The 20,620-nt window shown below is 33.7% G+C and overlaps 1 protein-coding gene across 1 annotated transcript in view; it reads right to left on the bottom strand.

The window, feature by feature from the left end:
• Window positions 1–2,623: 2,623 nt before the first annotated feature.
• Acadl (acyl-CoA dehydrogenase long chain) overlaps window positions 2,624–20,620 on the bottom strand; it is a 30,731-nt gene continuing 12,734 nt past the window's right edge. Inside the window, exons 6-11 of the mRNA XM_076866048.2 lie at window positions 18,853–19,017; window positions 17,908–18,009; window positions 16,702–16,815; window positions 10,218–10,345; window positions 7,470–7,556; window positions 2,624–3,318 (exon numbers count right to left, since the gene is read on the bottom strand). Coding sequence (XP_076722163.1) covers window positions 3,225–3,318; window positions 7,470–7,556; window positions 10,218–10,345; window positions 16,702–16,815; window positions 17,908–18,009; window positions 18,853–19,017 — 690 coding nt within the window. The 3' untranslated portion in view covers window positions 2,624–3,224. The remainder of the gene's footprint in view (window positions 3,319–7,469; window positions 7,557–10,217; window positions 10,346–16,701; window positions 16,816–17,907; window positions 18,010–18,852; window positions 19,018–20,620) is intronic.

Here is a 20,620-nt window from a genome sequence, read left to right as displayed (position 1 = left end):
AAGAAATAAAGGGCAATAATAATTTTAAAGTGAAAATTATGATCCTAAATTCTCAGCCAAAACCCCAATGACTAGGCTTTTAAATTCTCATTAACATTTACATAGTTTGCTATCTTGCTGTGTCAATCCAGCCTGTTCTTTTGAACATTATTATTATTTACTGTTTCTTGATTCCTCATCACAGCACGAGATGTAGATGATAAAATTTTCTCCTGAGGGGACAACCACACAAGCAATACACAAAGATTAGCTATTTAAGAAATGAAAATCAAATGAAAAGTTAAAAAGTATATTCTGAATTCCTCCTTTTATTTTTGTAGTTTTTTTTTTTTTTTTTTTGGTGGGGGGGCAGTGTGCCAGGGATGGAACTCAGGGGCATTTGACCACTGAGCCACATTCCCATCCCTATTTTGTATTTTATTTAGAGACAGGGTCTCACTGAGTTGCTTAGTGCCTTGCTTTTGCTGAGGCTGGCTTTGAACACAAGATCCTCCTGCCTCAGCCTCTAGAGCCACTGGGATTACAGGCCTGTGCCACCGACCCAGCACTTCTTTTAGTTTTTAAGTCCATGATTCAACACATGCTTCTTTTGAGGGTATACAAGACTGAAGGTGGTAAGGTAAAGAAAACTAACAATTTAAAAGAAAGAAAAAAATCTCAGATTACTTTTAGAAAACATAATTGGATATCCATTCATTTTGTGATATATAAGAATAAATAGAACTTATAATAACTGTGTAAGAGAGGGAGAGAGAGAAGGAAGGAAGGAAAGATTATTTAGGTCTGCTTGGCAGACTTTTTTGTTCCCTTTCTTTTGATAATTACATCCTCTGCTTTAGTAATTGCTTCCCCTGTGCCGCAGTCTGGCTGGGCACAAAATAACTGAGCCACCACAATGCCTTATAGATTCAAACAGCAACTCTTTATTCCCGAACTCTCACAGACACTCTTCACGCACATTCTGGGAAAATACACTCACTCCACTGGGCTCTGCGTACCAATACTCTCAGAACCCCATGAGAACTCAACAGGAACTCTAAAGAAGCAGGTGTCTGAGGCAGCAGGATATGCCCTAATCCTGGAGGCGCTCTATTCCCAGCAGGATCCACCCTAAACCTGGAGCTGCCCTATTCCCAGCAAGATCCACCCTAAACCTGGAGCCACCCTAATCCCTGAGCAGGGTCACCTTTCAAACCAAAATGCCATGCGTCATTCCTACTTGGCTATGGCTCTCAGCACCCCTGCCCCTGAACTCCTGATGAGGCTGTCAATCATAGTACATTTCTCCCCTAACTTATAATGACATTGTGCTAAAGGATGCAGGGATAGAATAGTCCAACATCTCATAATGAAGATCTTCTTCAGTGTCCTTTAGACCAATTTGCAAAGAAAACTAGAAAGAAGTGGATTTAGGGAAATTGCAGACAGTTCTAAGCTCTAGAATCAGGCCCTTGAAACCCTAGCCACTACACCTAACATTTGAACTGTTGTGACTAGTCTGTAATCCTTTTAAACCACATTACTCAAGTATTTTCCTTATAATGGCTTGAATGGAGTTTTTATAATTTGCACCTGAAGAAATGCTAAGAAGTTGTCCAAGGTCCAATGAATGGATCCTAAATAGTAGAGTCATCATTCAAGCCCAGATATGTCCACCTCTACAGGCTTTTTCTCTTCTATTTTATTTACAGATGATATATTCCTAAAATCTAGTTTCCATAAGATTGGGAATGGAAAAAAAAGGGACTGTGGTGGGGATGGGGGTGGGGGTAAGGTCTAGTCAAATCCTTTTATCATTTACTGATCCTAAGAAGGAGGTAAAAACTTCATATAATGTAACATTTAATAAAAACTTATTTTAACCCACTTTGCATGATAATTAATGCATATGAGAAAGAACCTAACATGGTTAGTGAACATCTGCTGAAAAGAAAAATCAAAGCTGTATACTTTGAAGAAATCTATCTCTTCTCTCTGCTCTATCCCACTGTAATGGTAATATAACTTTTAAGTTTTTTAAGTTGAACAAGAGTACATCTATTTACTTTTAAAAACTGTTTTATTCACTGATTCACCAGTATATGCAAAGAACAATTACTGAAATGATGTTAGCAGTTTACAAATTAATGGTTTAATTTTTATAAGTTACTTTTAACTCTCGAATCAAGTGTGATTTCCTTACTTTACTTTTAATGCTAACTTTCTTTTATTATAATTAATATAATTTGATAGTCTTGTTTCTTTTCTTTCCTGTATGATTTATTACTACCAGTTTGTTTGCTGTTATATTTTTAACAGCCTAGTTTATAGAAGATACAAAGTATTTGTTAAATCAATCAATAAATTATATTCTTACAAAATAAAAGCTACTGTTTTGATACTTACCAGTATCTTGAAATGTAAATATGATGAAGTCTGTGTCCTATTATAAACTGAAATGGAAGTCTACTGAAAGTCCAGGCATCAGTAGATAAGAGAACTAAGAGCATTCTGTGGTCCCGGTTAGGCAACAGCCTTCAGGTGAGTCCCAGGAATGTCAAGGCAGGAGGTAGGAGGGCTTCCTGCTTTAACCAGAGCAGCTCCTCACTAAGGGCTTTCCAAGAGACATTCATTCTACACAAAGTTTGTTTTCTTTTTAAAGTTTCACTTTATTTTCAATTGATACACAATGACTGGACATATTTATAGGGTACAATGTGATGATCTGTTTCCAAGAAGGGTTGCTTAAAAAGAACTTGATGGCAGCATGGTAGGAACCAATATTCCAGGGAATCTGCAGCAAAAGGTAGCTGAAATATCTTCATAGCCTAAGTTAGATTTATTTTTCCCTTTAAAAGTCCATGTACTGTGAAGTAATATTAATGCTTTTAAAGTAGTATATCATATATAAATTAATTCTGCCTCAATTTTAGGGATTTTAGCAATTTATGCTTTTAAAAATTGTAGAGATAAATGAAACATTAAGGCTTCTAGAGTCAGAAAAATTTTTGACCTTTAACAATATAAAAACTTAAAAGTAAAACCTTCACAGGAGAATTTTACTCTTTGGATTCAGATATTTCTCCTTCCACTGTTAATGTTGTATTTATATTTGATTTCTTTCTCTACACAGAAGGCACATAAAAAACATATTTAGCATTTCCCCTCCTTCCAGGTTTCATTTTATCTTGAGTAGATATAAAACCAGATTAGCTGTAATAGGATTCCAGGATGTGGGCAGATGTCTACTTGTCACTGACGATATCTCTTGCAATCAGCTCCCTCATTATTTCATTGGTACCACCATAGATTGGCTGAACACGGGCATCCACATAAGCTCTGGATAAATTAGAAGATGGTTGAATTTATGTAAATAAAATATATTAGAAACTCTAAATTTCATTTTGCCAGGAAAATATTATTCATTTAGTGAAATCTAAGCAATAGCAATTATTCATGCTTTTTTGGTACAGTATTCATACTAAATTGGCATATTAAAAAACCTACTAAGAAGGCTGGGGTTGAGGCTCAAAGGTAGAGGGATCACCTGGCATGTATGAGGCATGGGTTCTATCCTCAGAACCACATAAAAATAAAATAAAGAAATAAAAAATTAAACAACTACTAAGATATTGATAATTTATGTAGCTTTGTTTTAGTTTGCTTTATGAGATTATAAATTCAAAGTAAATTTATGTTTCATCTGATTTAGTTTTGTAAAATTCAATACATACATAATAGCATTCTGAAAAGTCTGTTTTAAATTTAGAATTGCATAGAATATCTTAATTTGTTGTTATTTTTAATGTTTCTCTAGGAAATTGAAACCCACTGCTTATAAAGACAAAAACTGAGAAATTACTTTCCCAGCACCACTGGGAATATAATTGATGCTCTAGAAAATATTACTTACCACAAAGATAACAAGGAACTTATTTTTTGGAAATGATTAACAGTCACAGATGTGTGGAGTTCAAGTACTAAGTGTCTGAGTCTACTGTGAGACTGTGATACACACAGTCAGGAGTTCACTTTTGATGGCCATGATAGCTACCATGCCAGTGTATAGCTATTTTTACCTTTTCTCATTTCAATTTAACCTCTTGGTTCTGGGCTTAGGGAGATAAACATTATTGTGTTATAGGTAAGGTAAGTGAGATTCAGAGAATTTAATACATTTACTAATTAGTGGTTACCATTTAGTGGTCACATAACAGAAAATTGGCAGACTGGATTGAGAATGAGGTATCCTGCCTCTATGGCAAATATCTTTTTCATTATGTCACAATACTGTCATTGGTCCAGGTGGGGCTAGTTGTTGAGCTCTGAACTTTCCTAGTAGACATTGAAAGGCATTTTTTTCTCATATATAAAATCTATATTTTTTAAAATTATTTAATTTTTAAGACAAATTAAATCTGAATTTCTTGGGCTGGAGTTGTAGCTCAGTAGCAGAACACCTGCCTAGCATGTGTGAGGCACACAGGGTTCAATTCTTAGTACATCATAAAAATAAGCAAATAAAATAAAGGTGTGTTATTCATCTACAACTACAAAAAAAAAAAATCAATCAATCAATCAATCTGCATTTCTCTAGGAGCATGACCAATGTTGGACTTGTGCTGTTCTATATTCATATTACCTTGTAAACAAGTAGGCACTCAGCAAATACTGATGTGACTTACCACATTACAAAGGAATTTTACAATCTCAGTACTTTCTAGTAAAAGTTTTAAAAGTTAGAGACATTTATGTTTTCAAATGCATTTTTTTCTGGACAAGCTTTGGGTTTCCCCACAAAATCAAACACTTGCATTTCAAGGACCTTCCGGGCATTTTAGCCTACTTCAACACTCCCAATGCTTTTCAGCACTTTTGAACTGAGTTAGGCATTGTGTTGTTTTTTTTTTTTTTTTTTTCACACGAAAGAAGTTCCAACAGAGTATGTAACAACAGAGATCAGTATACCTTTTATAGGTTACTAATTAATTTAGTCATCAACTAAAATTAACAGAGAAAGGCAGCAGAAGAAATGTTTAACCATACTGCAACCAGGCTCTCCATCTTAGGCTGCTCTTTCCTAGCCTGACAAAGAAATCTTCAAACACTTGCCCAAGCTTAAACCTCACTTCTCATGGACCCAAGCCTAATGAATAAGACTGAAACAAACCCACATGCTGAAAACTAGTTATTAAAAACAATGACAGCAACAAAACAAATAACAAGGGAAAAAAACCCCACTTCTTTTATCTGTGAAACCAACACTCAGTCATTCATATATATATATATTAAGCTACATTATTTGTGTGTATATGTGTATGTGTGTGCACACACACACATACACATATACACACAAATAATGTAGCTTAATCTGGGGGACAAAGAAACACAAGTGGGATATTCTTTTCTTAAACTGAAGCCTGTATACTATATTAATATGTTGCCTAACAGATCTAACAGGATTTTTTTTTTTTATATTAGGGGATATTAGGATTCCCTATGTCTTTGGGGAAAAAACATAGCAATCTAGATATATAGACACTCTGAACTAATAAACTGGCCAAGAAGGGTAATTATTATTTCTTAAGGAAATGTCTTTTAAGTTAAAATCAGGGATTTTAAAAAGGACATCAAACTACAGTTTTTCTTGCTACTGACTTGAATGAATGAACTCTGATTGTGATCCTCTTCCCTCAGCCTCCTGAGTTGCTGATACTCAAGTATGCACCACCCTGGTTTATACATCCTAATCTTAAACCAGAGATGGCTAACTCCTGTCCCCCTTATATGGGTTTCTAAGAACTTGAACTACACAAACACTGAACCACTCCATGTCTACATTCCCAGCATCAGTTGTAACAACACAGTTAAGCAGAAATATATAAACATCTAGTATTATTTTACTTTCTAAGCATTCTGAATATTATGAATTAAGATAGATGGATAATGTGAGTAAAACACAAAAATATACAGTAAAAATTCCAATGATGATTAAGTTTGTACTAGCATAACTCAAAGCTTATTTCTGATTTCATGATTATACACAGATATATTTTTTTAAATCCGTTTTTCATTAAGGCATATTTGAAGAAGTTCTGTGAAAGAATATACCAAAATCCAAGATTTAAAAAAAAGAGAAAGAGAAATAAGTTAGCTACTTTACACCTGTATTCTCAAGGACAAAAAAATAAAACCAACCTCTGGTTGTTGCTAAATTCCCATAAATAGTTATAAATTATATATACTTAGTAATCAAAGCTTTCTGAACTGCCCAATGACTAGAGAAAATCAGCAAATCATTATCTAGGCTGAAGCTTCTGTTCTTAACTTAATGAAACTTAATAAAATGTTTCCTTTCCTCAGTAATGATTCTAGGCATATCAAATGTTTCCAAGTATACTTGTCAAAACGATAAATTAAAAAACATTAGGCTGACAGATTGAATACCAGTTTGATAATTTCCCCCTTCAGATAAAAATTAGAAAAAATTTTTAGAAGCCCAAAGCATTCTTATTCTCATATTCATAACTATATTGGACCTTTCTATGTATACCAAAAACTTCCTTGGAAAAATTTTATGAACTGAAAATACCATTAATAAGAGGAAAAATACATTTTCTAGTATAATGAGAAGTGTAATGAGAGGTAGAAGACCACAGGATGAAGAAAAGAAATTATGGAGATAGAGGGAAAAAATCTGGAATAAAATACTGCCTACTTACAAATGATACTGTCTCAAGCTAAGAGTAGTCATGTGTAATACAATAAAAACATATATTATCTCCTTTAATTTAAAAAGGTAAAAATTCAATCTGTAAAAAAGTCAAATACATTTGGTTTATTTTTCAGAGCAAAATAAATAATCAACTAATTAAGGTATTACATCTTTTTTTTTTTTTTTGTACTGGGATTTAACCCAGGTTAAATGTACCACTGCATTACATCCCCAGACTTTATTTTGAGGAGGGGTCTCCTTAAATCACTGAGGCTGGCCTTGAACTTGTGATCTTCCTGCCTCAACTTCCAAGTTGCTGTGATTACAGGTGTGTGCTGCCACACCTGACTAAAATATGACATCTTAGATCCTTTCAGTATGGAAGTTAATTATTTGTACTGCATTTGTTTGATTTTTAAAAGCAGCAGGGAGTGTAGCTCAGTGGTAGAATGCTTGTCTGGCATGGGCAAGGTTTGATCCCCAGCACGATGGATGCACAACAAATTAAAATAAATTAAAAAGTAATAGATTTCCTTCAAAGACAAGTATCAAGTTTCAGTATATTAACCTCTTCACTTTCTTTAAAAATATCAAGATCCTAATGGTGAGTCAATAAAAGAAAGCTGCTTCCATTTGAGTGAACATCTCCCTAGATAGTTGAAAAATGCCAAGATTTCATACTTTCTTTCCCTCTATACTTTATGTACAAATAGTACAGTAAAATTTTCTTTCATTCATGTGATTAAGAGGAGAATAACAGAGCAAATGTACTCACTTTGCAATTGGGTACTCCCACATGTATCCCCAGCCTCCATGGAGCTGTACACATTCATAAGCAACGCTGTTTTGTAAGTCAGATGCCCTAGATGACCGACATAAAAACAGAAATGTTTGAAGGGGATTTCCATGAGGTGCTTTATAATCAGGAAATGAATTATTTATGATTGTTTAAATGCACTCACTTATTCAAGCAATTCAAATGGAAACATCAGACAAGCAGAACAGAGGATAAAAATTATACAGGAAATAAAGAGAATTTTCACATAAAAAATACAACCCACAATTTTATTTCTGGCTGGGTTTTTATTGAGGTTAGAAACAAATGTGGAAAACTCATATTATTAGGTTTTGGCTATTTTTTGGCTTAAAAGGATATAGTAAAGACTTGAATTCAGTCTGATCCATGCAGATGCTCTGTATGATCTACATTATTCAATTATCTAGTTTTCTTTGCCTTTATAAAATCTCTTTTTCCTCCAAAAACGTCCCTTCCTCCCTGAAGATCACAATTCTGAATTTTAATAACTGTGAAATAAGATTTTTAGGGTTCTGACTTTTCAGAAATAAACTGGGGATAAAAGTGAAAAACTAAAAAGGTAGACTAGAAAAGTACATTTAATGTTTTAAAGGAAACATTAAAAAATTATTTGGGAGCAGGCGTGGTGGGGCACAATTGTAATCCCAACAGCTCGGGAGGCTGAGGCAGAAGGATCTTGAGTTCAAAGCCAGCCTCAGCAACTTTGAGGTGCTAAGCAACTCAGTCTCTAAATCAAATGTGAAACAGGGTTGGGGATGTGGCTCATTAGTCAATGCCCCTGAATTCTATCTCCATACCACCCCCCCAAAAAAAATTATTTGGGGATTTTTATTTCTGGAGGTAGAGAAGAAGGTGAGAGAGGAAGAGAGAAAAAAATGAATATGAAAAACTTGGGAAAAAGTATTTTCTGATCTTACCACAACAATTTTGTTTGTTGCACATGGCTGAGGATGGAACACAGAGCCTCAAGCATGCTAGGTGAGAGAGAGCTACTACTACTGAGTCTACCCAGTAACAATTTTAACTATCATAAAAATCCATCAGATAACCGGTAGGAATTTTATGTCTCTTAAAACAAAAATGTAAGCTATTTAAAATTTGTTCCTGCTTATTTTTCAATAGTGGGAAATACAAAGTAAAGTTAAACATAGATACATTTTACTATTTAGAATAATTTTTAACTCAAGCCATAGGACAGGTGATTGTGTTCCTAAGAAATACATTAACAATATAATGATTAACAGACAAATCTCTTGGGGCAATAATATTTGTGATTCAATTTTTTTATTTGGCAAATATTTTAATGGAAATATTGGCTGGGCTATAATAACTTGCTCTTTCTGCTTCAATGTTAAATACCTGCTGGATTCAAAGACCAAGGTCAACACCTATGCAAATTTCTATTTTCCCAAAAGTAACTAAAATTTTTTTACTTTTCCCTCTAGTCACGGAACTTGTTATAAATGTAAAAGTCTCCCTAAAAGTGTAAGTTCCTAGTAATACCACATTTTTCAATTCAACAATTTTATTATTAAGGAATCATTATATAAGGCACTATTCTACATACTTCCCCTATTCTATTTATGACTAAACTGAACCCATGTTAATGAATGACAAGAATTTTTTCTAGTCTGCTTTGGGACTAATGAGCTGTGAGAATATTTTCAAAAAGAGGAAACCAAATTCACTTCTACAATCTAATTTAGATTATATATTCTTGCATCTTTTTTAATATTTATTTTTTAGTTGTAGTTGGACATAATACCTTTATTTTATTTATTTATTTTTATGTGGTGCTGAAAATCGAACCCATGGCCTTGCACATGCTAGGTGAGCATTCTACCTCTGAGCCACAACCCCAGCCATATTCTTGCATCTTAACATACACAAAAGCCTTGACAGGGGTTGTTTTTCAATTAACTCATCTTTAACATCACTGTTAATCTTAAATTCTTATAAATCTTTCTAAATGTAAAACTTTTTTCCCTTTCATTTTAATAAAACATGTACAACTTTTGATTAGTTAATAATTCAATACTTCTTTTTAAGATATGAAAAATAACCGAAACAGAAAAATCCTATTCAGGTACTTTAAATGTACTTTACTAGTCTACCCTTTAGTTTTTCACTTTTATCCCCAGTTTATTTCTGAAAAGTCAAAACCCTAAAAAACTTATTTCACAGTTATTAAAATTCAGAATTGTGATCTTCAGGTAGGAAGTGACATCTTTGGAGGAAAAAGACATTTTATAAAGGCATTTAAAAAAGATATTTTATAAAAATCCTGGATTTTATTTTGCAAATAACAAGAAGCTATCCCAAGTGAAATTAACTTAGTTAAAATTACCAAATGGAAGAACTGAGAATCAATTCCAAGACTCCTAAGTTTTGCTTTTCTCTTGCAGCCTCACTGTATGTCACTTGTCAGATAATTTGACATTACTTGAATGAAGTAATCTTAGTCATTCTACTTCAGTCTCTTAATACTTTATTTTGAATAGAAAGTTATAAATTAACAACTTGAGTAATTTTTAGCATATTAGAAATAGGCCTAATGGGAAGTTTCAGCAGTTTTAAAAGTTGATTCCTACTGCTATTTTTCATTTATACAGCCTTCTTCCTTAATACCCTCAAGGCTGAGTTTAATGGCAAAATTCCATAACAGTCTGAGCAAGCACCACATTTTAATTACTGCAGCATGCATACCAATATTTCGCCATAGAAGCAGAGGCAGAATCCAGATGTTTCGTTTCATGTAGCTTCAGACAGCTGTCCACAAAAGATCTGGTTACACATATGTGTGTTTTTAATTCTGCTAGTTTATGCTGCACTGTCTTGAATTTAAAGAAAATGAAAGAAAAATTGAGCATATAAAAGTACATATTTTGATTCCACATCTCAAAAAGTATATAGCAAAAGATTTTTAGAACAAAACAAAAAAAATGGAATTATTGGTTTTACTATTTTAAAAAAGAATATTAATCACCTTAAATTCAAAGTATACTATATTTTAATGCTAAGAAAACATGTAATAAAAGATGCAAAAATAAATACATAAATTACATCTCATGTTTTAGATTATAAAATTTAGACAATTAAAGAAAACTGATTGAAAACCAACCAGCATGACTTTAATGTGTGAGCACCATCTTGTGGTATAGTCCTTTAGGTACAGCTGTTGATTTTCCTCCAAAAAATAAATCCTTGAAGATTTACTCTCCATTAATGAAGTTAAGTATATACATTTCCCTATTCTGCCTCTGTCTTGGAATAAAGTAAGGTAACAATGGGGAAGGGCAGGGTGTTTTATATATTTATAAATAGCATCTAAATATTATATTAATAACCATTTATAATATTAATAATGTAATAATCAGAGCACTCAAGAGATCGAAGTCTAATAACCTATAACTCTCCCACCTCTCCTCATACTCCCTCCCATCCCTCTCAAGAGTTTGTCTAGCATCTCAAACTTAAACTGAATGGTTTGAAATTGTCAGTGTTAATATATTACGTACCTATCTCTGCTAACCATGGATAACCAATAGTACTGTTGGAAATTGTTCTACTTAGACCACCCTCAATTGTTTCTGACAGTTCTCCCTTCAATCGGGTTTCATTTAATTCTTGATTTTGGTTCTCATATCTTGAACTTTGAGTTTAATCTGTTCACTCTGGCATCCACTCTCAGGAAACTGGCTAGGACTTGAAATACTGGCACATTCTACTTTGGGTTGCCTCCAAAAGTACATCCTATTCTAGCTGACTTCTTAAGCCTGAGACCCAGCCAGTTAGCTGGCTCTGTTTTCTTTGTGGAAATCCAGATAGAAATAATTCTGATCATTCTGCTGTGGAATTTCGGAGAAATTCACTCCAGCTAATAGAAGGCACATATGTGGAAGTTAATGACAAAAGTGATGTAGTGAAACTCAAATTAGAAATTAAAAGCATTCCACCTAAATACTACTTCTGAGGCCAAAGCCATGACTAAGTTCTCAAAGGAGGGTTGTGGGGCTAAATTCTCATGGGATGCTGGGCCTGCTTTTACACTGCTGGCTATAGTAACTGTCAAAACACAAAATTGAATCTTTTAGTGTTATTGGTGGTGGAGACAATTTTGGTACTTTTCATTTCTGAAAAATCAAAGAATGAGCATATAATAATGACCTAGGATAAGGAAAGATATGGGTATGCCAGGTGAAGTAGGAGCATTGAGGAACAGTTTCTTCTTAGATGGAACTGCTGTGCTAACCAAAAACCCAACTTATAGTCTTTCCTGGGTTTTATCCCTAATGCTACTCTAGAAAGACAGAGTATAACAGGCATCTAGTGATTCCAAAACCAAGCAATGAGAAGGCTGACACCACACACTTACAACTTTTGCATCGATCCTTGCCTTAATTATCTCAACAGGCTGGCCTGTGTCAAAACTTGATTCCCCTCTAGTTCTATCTCCATTCTACTTCTTTCTATCTCCATTTCTATTAACTAAATATTTAATTAGGTCAAATCTCTACCTTTAAATCAGAACAAAGTTTCCCATTCACTCTTCACATTCAAATTTGCTCCTAGAAAACTAAAGCTAGAACAAGACATCAACAGTGAGGAAATAATCTTCTCTATATATTGGAAACACATGAGTAAATATTCCACAAAAAATCCCCAAAACTGATCACTCCTGGGTTAGATATCATTATCTATGATATTTCATTTGGAAAGCAAAGGGAATACAATAAGTCTCAAATATTCTTGCCCCTACACGATGCCACATTTGAAAATTTATGCACTATTTACATTATGAGATAATCAAGACCTCTGAGTCCTCTTCTCTCAAGTGAGACTTGTTCCTATGCAAATGCTGGGAGATTCTAGACGCTTAAGTTAAATTTCAGACAAGGATGGAGTCATTTAGAATTCTTGCTTCAGTACATTTAGTGAGGTCCAGAGATTTCTGAAAAAGTTCATGCCTCTAGGGTACATCGTTTACTCTCTACAGATGAAGAGATTAAATATTTACATATTCTTGGCACTGAATTAGGTGCTACCAAACAGAACTGTCCTTTGCTTTTCACTGTAGACAATGAATCATGCTGTCTGAAATTATTCCCTAATGAATGGCAGTTCATAACTGTATAATTAGCCAGGTGTTTTTTTGGAGGATCAACATGTTCTCAGCAGTATCTTTATCTGTCATTAAAATTTGCTAATAGGTAATACTGCAGCTAGCGTGTAAAAAAAGTTCTTAAGTTACTAAGTAGACTGGATAGAATGTCTTAAAAGAGTTCTGCATGATAAATATCTTAGAACTTTAGAATGAGAAGACACATTTGAAAAGTTCTCTAGCCCAGTAGTCATTTGAACACTGTTAGTTGTATTATCATCATATGTTATGACTTAAATTAAGATAAAATAAATTATGTTATGACTTAAATTAAGATAAAACAAATTATGTTCACCACCTAATCTTATAGTTAATTAATCATATACTCAAGGACTTAGGAACAGGATATTCTTTTTGATTTGTGGAAGAAAAACAAGTTACCTTTCCCTCTCTCCTATTCCTTTCCCAAATATTTGGTGTCCTTAGCATCAACAGCATGTTCCACACAGGAAATGACTAAGAGCTCTAGTTAAAAAAAGGGCATTTCATTTTCATTTGGCCAACCAGTAGGTGAAGGAAATAGGGAAAATAAAAAGGGTCATATACTTTAAACCTTGGGCATCAAAAAGAGTGTGGGTTGGGGAATTAGATACCTACATAATTTTGGGCAAGTTATTTAAACTTTTTCTGCCTCAAGTTCCCTATCTGCAAAATGAAGATGATAATATTAATAATGTACAGTTGTGAAGGCAAAAAAAATGAGACAATTTATTTAGCACAGTGTCTGGCATATAGGTAGTCATTTTATTTTATTTTATTTATTTATTTTTTAATTTTTATTGTTGGTTGTTCAAAACATTACATAGTTCTTGACATATCATATTTCACACATTTGATTCAAGTGGGTTATGAACTCCCATTTTTACCCTGTATACAAATTGCAGAATCACATCGGTTACACATCCACTGTTTTACATATTGCCATACTAATGTCTGATGTGTTCTGCTGCCTTTCCTATCCTTTACTATCCCCCCTTCCCTCCCCTCTCCTCCCCTCCCCTCCCCTCTCCTCCCCTCCCCTTCCATCTTCTCTCTCTACCCCATCTACTGTAATTCATTTCTCCCCCTTGTTTTTTCCCTTTCCCCTCACGTCCTCTTGTATATAATTTTGTATAACAATGAGGGTCTCCTTCCATTTCCATGCAATTACCCTTCTCTCTCCCTTTCCCTCCCACCTCTTATCCCTGTTTAATGTTAATCTTCTTCTCATGCTCTTCCTCTCTACTCTGTTCTTAGTTGCTCTCCTTATATCAAAGAAGACATTTGGCATTTGTTTTTTAGGGATTGGCTAGCTTCACTTAGCATAATCTGCTCTAATGCCATCCATTTCCCTGCAAATTCCATGATTTTGTCATTTTTTTAATGCAGAGTAATACTCCATTGTATATAAATGCCACATTTTTTTTAATCCATTTTATCCTATTGAAGGGCATCTAGGTTGGTTCCACAGTCTAGCTATTGTGAATTGTGCTGCTATGAACATCGATGTAGCAGTGTCCCTGTAGTATGCTCTTTTTAGGTCTTTAAGGAATAGACCAAGAAGGGGAATAGCTGGGTCAAATGGTGGTTCCATTCCCAGATTTCCAAGAAATCTCCATACTGCTTTCCAAATTGGCCGCACCAATTTGCAGTCCCACCAGCAATGTACAAGTGTACCCTTTTCCCCACATCCTCGCCAGCACTTATTGTTGTTTGACTTCATAATGGCTGCCAATTTTACTGGAGTGAGATGGTATCTTAGGGTGGTTTTGATTTGCATTTCTCTGACTGCTAGACATACATTTTACTACTGTATTGTCTATTCCAGAGAAAATCATGAGCTGTGATATCATCTAAGAAGAATACAGATTTTTTAAAAAAATGAAAATCCTGTAATTACTGCTACTTTAGTATAGTAGCTCTTTATTCTAAAAAGGAAGTGAATTTTGTGACATGTACCCAAAAGTTCAGAAAGGCCCAAAATGTTCAAAATTCAAGGATATTAAAGATAAGTGAAACTCAATAGTCTATGGTCATAAAATAACATTTAGTCAATTATATGGAGACGTAATCATCTTCTACTTCAGCTGAATTACAATTGTAGTGTGTTCAGCTATAGAATAGGAGATATAGACATGTATTGATGTATTAGCCATTCATCTTCTCTGCATATATTCCTAGCTGGAAATATGAAAATTCTATTCAAAGATACTTATTTTAGAGAAACGGGAAGATTAGAGCATAGCTCAGAATATCTCAGAACATATACACTTACTGGAAAATAATATTACTAGAAAATAATCATGAACCTGTAGAAGCAGAATCCTACTGCCACCTACTGAAAATTTAGTGAACTATCTTATGGGGAAGGTAACAAATGACACTTGTTTTGAAAAGCAGGGATTAAAACTATTTCTTGCCTTTTTGCTATGAAAGTGCAATAAATAAATACAGTCACACATTGCTTAACAATGGGGACACATTATGAGAAACATGCCCTTCAGCACTTTCATGGATGTGTGACAATTACAGAATGTACTTAAACAAATCCAGATGGGATGGGTCAGGGGCATGACACAGCCTCTTGATGCAATCAAATAGGAGGTGCAGGAGGCTGCTGCTAGTATAACATGATTTAGGCCTAATTGTGTAAAAATGTTTTAATAGACATTTTTGATGTGAAAAGTTGTGGGAGTTGAATTTCAGAGGAATAATAATACTGATTCTACTTTGGGTACACAGGAGAAAGCTGCAGAGTGATACCAAGTGGTATAACTTCCTTCATATTGCCAGGAGTTTTGAGTATTCCAGAGTCACACCTATAGAATTACATTTGAGCACAACCTTACAAGGCAATGGGTAAATGTATGTTTGTGAAACAAAAAGAAATAAATCAATAAATCGGTACTTCTCATGAGATTATTTGTATTTTGAATAAGAAAATTAGTTGCAATACAAAGCTATGTCTGATTTACAGAACATTTAACAACACTGCTCTCCAAGGTATAGCACAAGTTACACTTTCAGTCAACATGCATCTGCCCATCCTTGACCTTTCTAAATGCCCTAGGGGAGAGTGCAGTCATCAAGGAACCACAGAAAAGCAAATCAGTGATCCATAAATGAAAGGGAATATAAAATACAACAGCCCTGTTCCTAAGAAAATCACAATTTATCTAAATCAAGTCATGCTGTTTTTTAAATTGTAATTTTGATTTGCGTGTATGTCTCATTTGTATAAATTTGAACAACTGTTTTAGGCCAGCATTTTAATAAGATAAGATGTAATATTTTTCTCAGTATCGAAAAAATATAACTTGAAGATTACATAGGTAGCAAATAGTTCCCAGAAAGATTTACAGAAGGTCCACAACAGGAACAGAAGCAAGACCAAGAAATTTATTTATTTATTTATTTTAAAAAAGCCCCCTATATGGAAACAAAACAGCAAAGCTTTACATAGGGGCAAAAATAACAGCTAACTTCATTGAGGGCTAGTTTTTTCAGGCAATATTCTATACACTATATGTGTATTATATCCCACTGAATCCTCTACAGTAATCTTATGAGGTAGCTACTGACTTTATTCATAAATAAGAAGATATTTCTATTTGTGAGTAAATATTATAAATCTAACAAATCTTAAGAGTTTGAAATTGTAAAACCTTACAATTTTATATACCAAATATATTTTATATGTCTCACAAACAGGAAAATATTTGAGAGAGAAGACATAACTTACGTTGACTATAAAGATATCAGGAGCTATGCAGGACTTAAACCACACTGAGCATTATCTTTGTAATGAAACACCACCACCATGCTTCATCTCTACCTCTCCACAAAGTCTTCCAGCCAAAATTATTTTACTTAAAAAATTTAAAGGTAGAATCCCAGCTCAAGTTTTCTTGCTAGTGGGATGTTGATGAGCACATTGCTTTACACTGTTACTTCATTTAGGAAGAAACTAAAGGGTTCAAAATTTGGAATGCTCAGATGAGTAAAATGATATTATCTAATGCTAAATCATAACAAGAACAATAAACTTACCTGTATGTGTGCAACCGTTTTCCCAAAAGCTTTTCGTTGTTTAACATAGTTCCTGGTTTCTTCAAACATAAATTCACAGGCTGAAATTGCCAAGTCAGCAATTAACAGCCTTTCCTATAACCCCAAAATTAAGTCTTAAACATTATTGTAATTACACAAATGACTTTCAGACAATTTGAATTCTATAAATCCTATAAACAATCTGCTAAATATTAACTTATTTCTTAACTCTTTATAAGAAAAGGCTCCCACAGAGATTTGAGATTATTTTGATGTATCTTAAAAATAATTTTCCAAAGCTCTAGAGCAAATCCTTTATTTTTATGAATGACTGGCTTTAATATATATATATATATACATATATATATATACACATATTTATATATTTATACACATACATATAAACATATATATGTGTACATATATATACATACACGTGTATGTAATTTATTTAAGTTTTCTCTTTACTCACATGAGTAAAGAAATTCCATAGTTGACTTTTATTTTTTGATCCCTGGGCACTGTATAACTTAATTTATCCATGGAAATCAACATTTTAAAGTGCATAGCATAAATTCTATCTATTAGTACAAGCAACTTTAACCAGCTTAATTCATCATGCTAATGATTTTCATATTCTATTTAAGTGCCAGTTTCCCTACCTCTTTTTCCCAATTACAAATTTAGCCCATGCCATGCAGTCAACAGGCAAAGGTATCCCCTTAAGCTGACATGTGAGACTCAATGATGACTAGGCAGTCACATTCCCAAAACACAGATATGGATACTTTTACTCTATGTGACAAAACTCTTCTGTCTGAACTTAACACATTTTCCCTTTTATTCCAGTTATTTAAAAACTGCCAAATGTATTCACTGACATTTCCTTACAAAGAACTAAGTTCTTTTTTTTTTCCTCAAAGAGATAAGTTTTTGACTTGTAGTTAAGGAGTGGAAATCATTTCAAGAAGGCATCACAGAACTAAATACCTAATTTCCCTATTCACTTTATAAGCTTCAGTTAGATATTTTTGAGTTCAGTTATTTATTTATCTCACCTGTAACATTCATGCTTTCTCTTTTATAACTTTATATGTAAATGACTGTTTTTCCACAAGTTTTACACATATTAATTTAGATAGTTCTATATTATTCTACTCCAGTCCAATATCTAATCAATAGATGGACTCTTCAAACATCTCTGACCTGTGGAAGCTCTTGCATGAGATAGTAGAAGCCTTTATTCTCTTCTCCAAGTAAGGCACTAGCTGGCAATCGGACATCTTCAAAAAACAGTTCTGCAGTATCCTAAAAGACCATACAATTGATTATTGAATGAGCTCATTTATGTTTCATTATAACCCAGTGAAGAGACTTATTATTTCCATTCAAGGAAAACAAAACAAAAAAAGAACCAAATTAGCAGCCATGTAAGAGTGGTTAGTGAACATAAGTAGTAAGGGGTAAAACAAGGATTTCAAATCCAGGTCCTTCTAATTCTAAAACTTATGGTTTTCCCACTGCAATGCCCTGTCATTCAAGCTCTAATACTGTCCAGCTTTCTAGGAACTGCGAAGTGGAAATTTCTAATACTTATTAAGCAAAACATTTTCTTTGGTAGTGTATAGAAAAATATTTTCTGTCCTTCATAATTTTCTTCAGTAATTTACATACAGATGGTTTATTAAAGCATGAAGTTAATTTTTCCATTTCCTTTTTTTAAAAAAATAAATCTAGGGACTGAATCCAGGGTTTTGTACATGCCCACTGAGCTATACTCCGAGTCCTTTTTTTCTTCGTTTTTTAAATTTTGAGACAGGGTATTGTCAAGTTGCCCAGGTTGGCCTCAAACTCGTAATCCTGCCTCAGCCTTCTTAGCAACTAGGATTACAGGCATGTGCCACCATGTTCAGCTCTAATTTTGCCATTTCTTAATCAGATTTTCAAAATATCCTAATTCATTCCCATTGCTGAATACTAGAAAGAGATACAGCGCATTACTGAAAATGAATCTCCACTACCATTTTTGAAAAACATTTTAGAAATTCAGATAGGCAGTTGTGACTGTATCACATGTAATTTTCTATATATCTTATTTTCAATGATAATGATTTTAGTTATTATCTGAATAAAATTTATACCATGACTTACCTGGGCTTTTAATCCCATTTTATGTAGCTTCCGTCCTTTAATAAATCCTTTCATTCCATTTTCTACCAGAAAAAGGCTAATGCCATGGGCAGGAGAACGCGCTTCACGATTTGTGATTGCCACTACAATCACAACATCACTTAGCCAGCCGTTAGTGATGAATACCTGTAAAAACCCAAGTACACTACAATGCTCTGCAATATTGAGGTCCATGTTCAAGTTATGATTGAGGGAGAGCACATTCAAGAAGACTAGAACAAGCAGAACATACTTCATACCTCTCTCTACATATCAATACATTCAGGGTTGATTATTCATACATGAGGTTGTTAAAGAGCAGAGGAAAAATTATCCAATGCTTCAAAGAATGAAGCATACGCATTTTCTTTTTTTTAATATTTATTTTTTAGTTTTAGGTGGACACAATATCTTTATTTTATATTTATGTGGTGCTGAGGATCAAACCCAGTACTTCAGGCATGCTAGATGAGTACTCTATCACGGAGCCCCTGCATTTTCTTAATATTATAAATATTAACAACAATTTGAAGAGATTGTGTTTTTTATAATAAACTGAATTGTCTATTAAAATAATATACACTGAATGTCAGAGGGAAGCCACCCATTAGGAAAGGAAATCTGCTCTAACTGGCATTACACTACTAAATATCTATACTCCCAGATTTATCACTTCTGCCTCAGCCTTCTGAGCAACTAGGATTACAGGCATGTGCCACCATGTTCTTTCACTTCTTGAAAAAGCCTACTTTTTATGTTTTTTAATAGATAGGCTACTTTAAAAAAAATAACCTAAAGAAAGAAGAGATAATCATTAAGGAAAAAAATAACTAAATATTCAAAGATATTGATTCAGAAAACAAAATATAACCAGGGAAAAATTAATAATCATCTCCTCATTCTACATCTTTCCTGGGTCATCTCAACCACTTTCTTCACTTTAGTTATTCACTACATGCTAATGAAGCCAAATCTTTATTTAAAACACATTTATTGATAGGATCTAGACCTTTATACCTATCTGCTTTTGGACAGTTCCACCTGAAGACTGCTGGGTAGAAAACATGCCTTCCTATTCCAAATTCCTATCCAATCCTGAATGTCAACCTGTTTCTCTATCTCAATGAATGTTTCAATAAATCATGCTATCATCTTGCTTCACATTTAACTTGACACCCGATTCTTTTTTCTTTTTCTTTTTTTTTAAGTTGTAGATGGGCACAAGATCTTTATTTCATTTGCTTTCAAGTGGTGTTAAGGATTGAACCCAGTGTCTCACACCAGCTGGGCAAATGCTTTACCACTAAGCTACAACCTCAGCCCCTCAGAATCCAATTCTTTCTAAACCGTTTTAAAACTTTTAAAATCTATTCCCCTCCTTTCACTTCTATTATCATTACCTTCTTTCTGGTTCTTATCATTTCTTGCACAAGTTGCTACAATTGAACCCTCTGTAGTTCTATAATCCATCATAAGACCAAAGGGATCTTTCTAAAGGGCAACCTAATCCTATCACCTTCACACTCAAGAACCTTTGTATAGCTCCTAAAATGCTACAGAATAAATTCAGCTAGGATGGATTCTACTCATCTTGGACATTCAGGCATCATATCTTTCAAAAAGTCTTCTAAATTCCCCAGTTTAGCTAAGTTCTCCAATAGCACCATCAATTTACCCAGCATCTTAGTGTTTATCATACTTACTCAAATGATCTGCTTTTATTTCTCTCTTCAAAATATTAGGGGTATAG

The sequence above is a fragment of the Callospermophilus lateralis genome, chromosome 9 (genome assembly GCF_048772815.1).
Source record: "Callospermophilus lateralis isolate mCalLat2 chromosome 9, mCalLat2.hap1, whole genome shotgun sequence".
Taxonomy (NCBI): domain Eukaryota; kingdom Metazoa; phylum Chordata; class Mammalia; order Rodentia; family Sciuridae; genus Callospermophilus; species Callospermophilus lateralis.
Note: the sequence above shows the minus strand (reverse complement) of the source record. Positions and strands in the feature narration are given on the sequence as shown.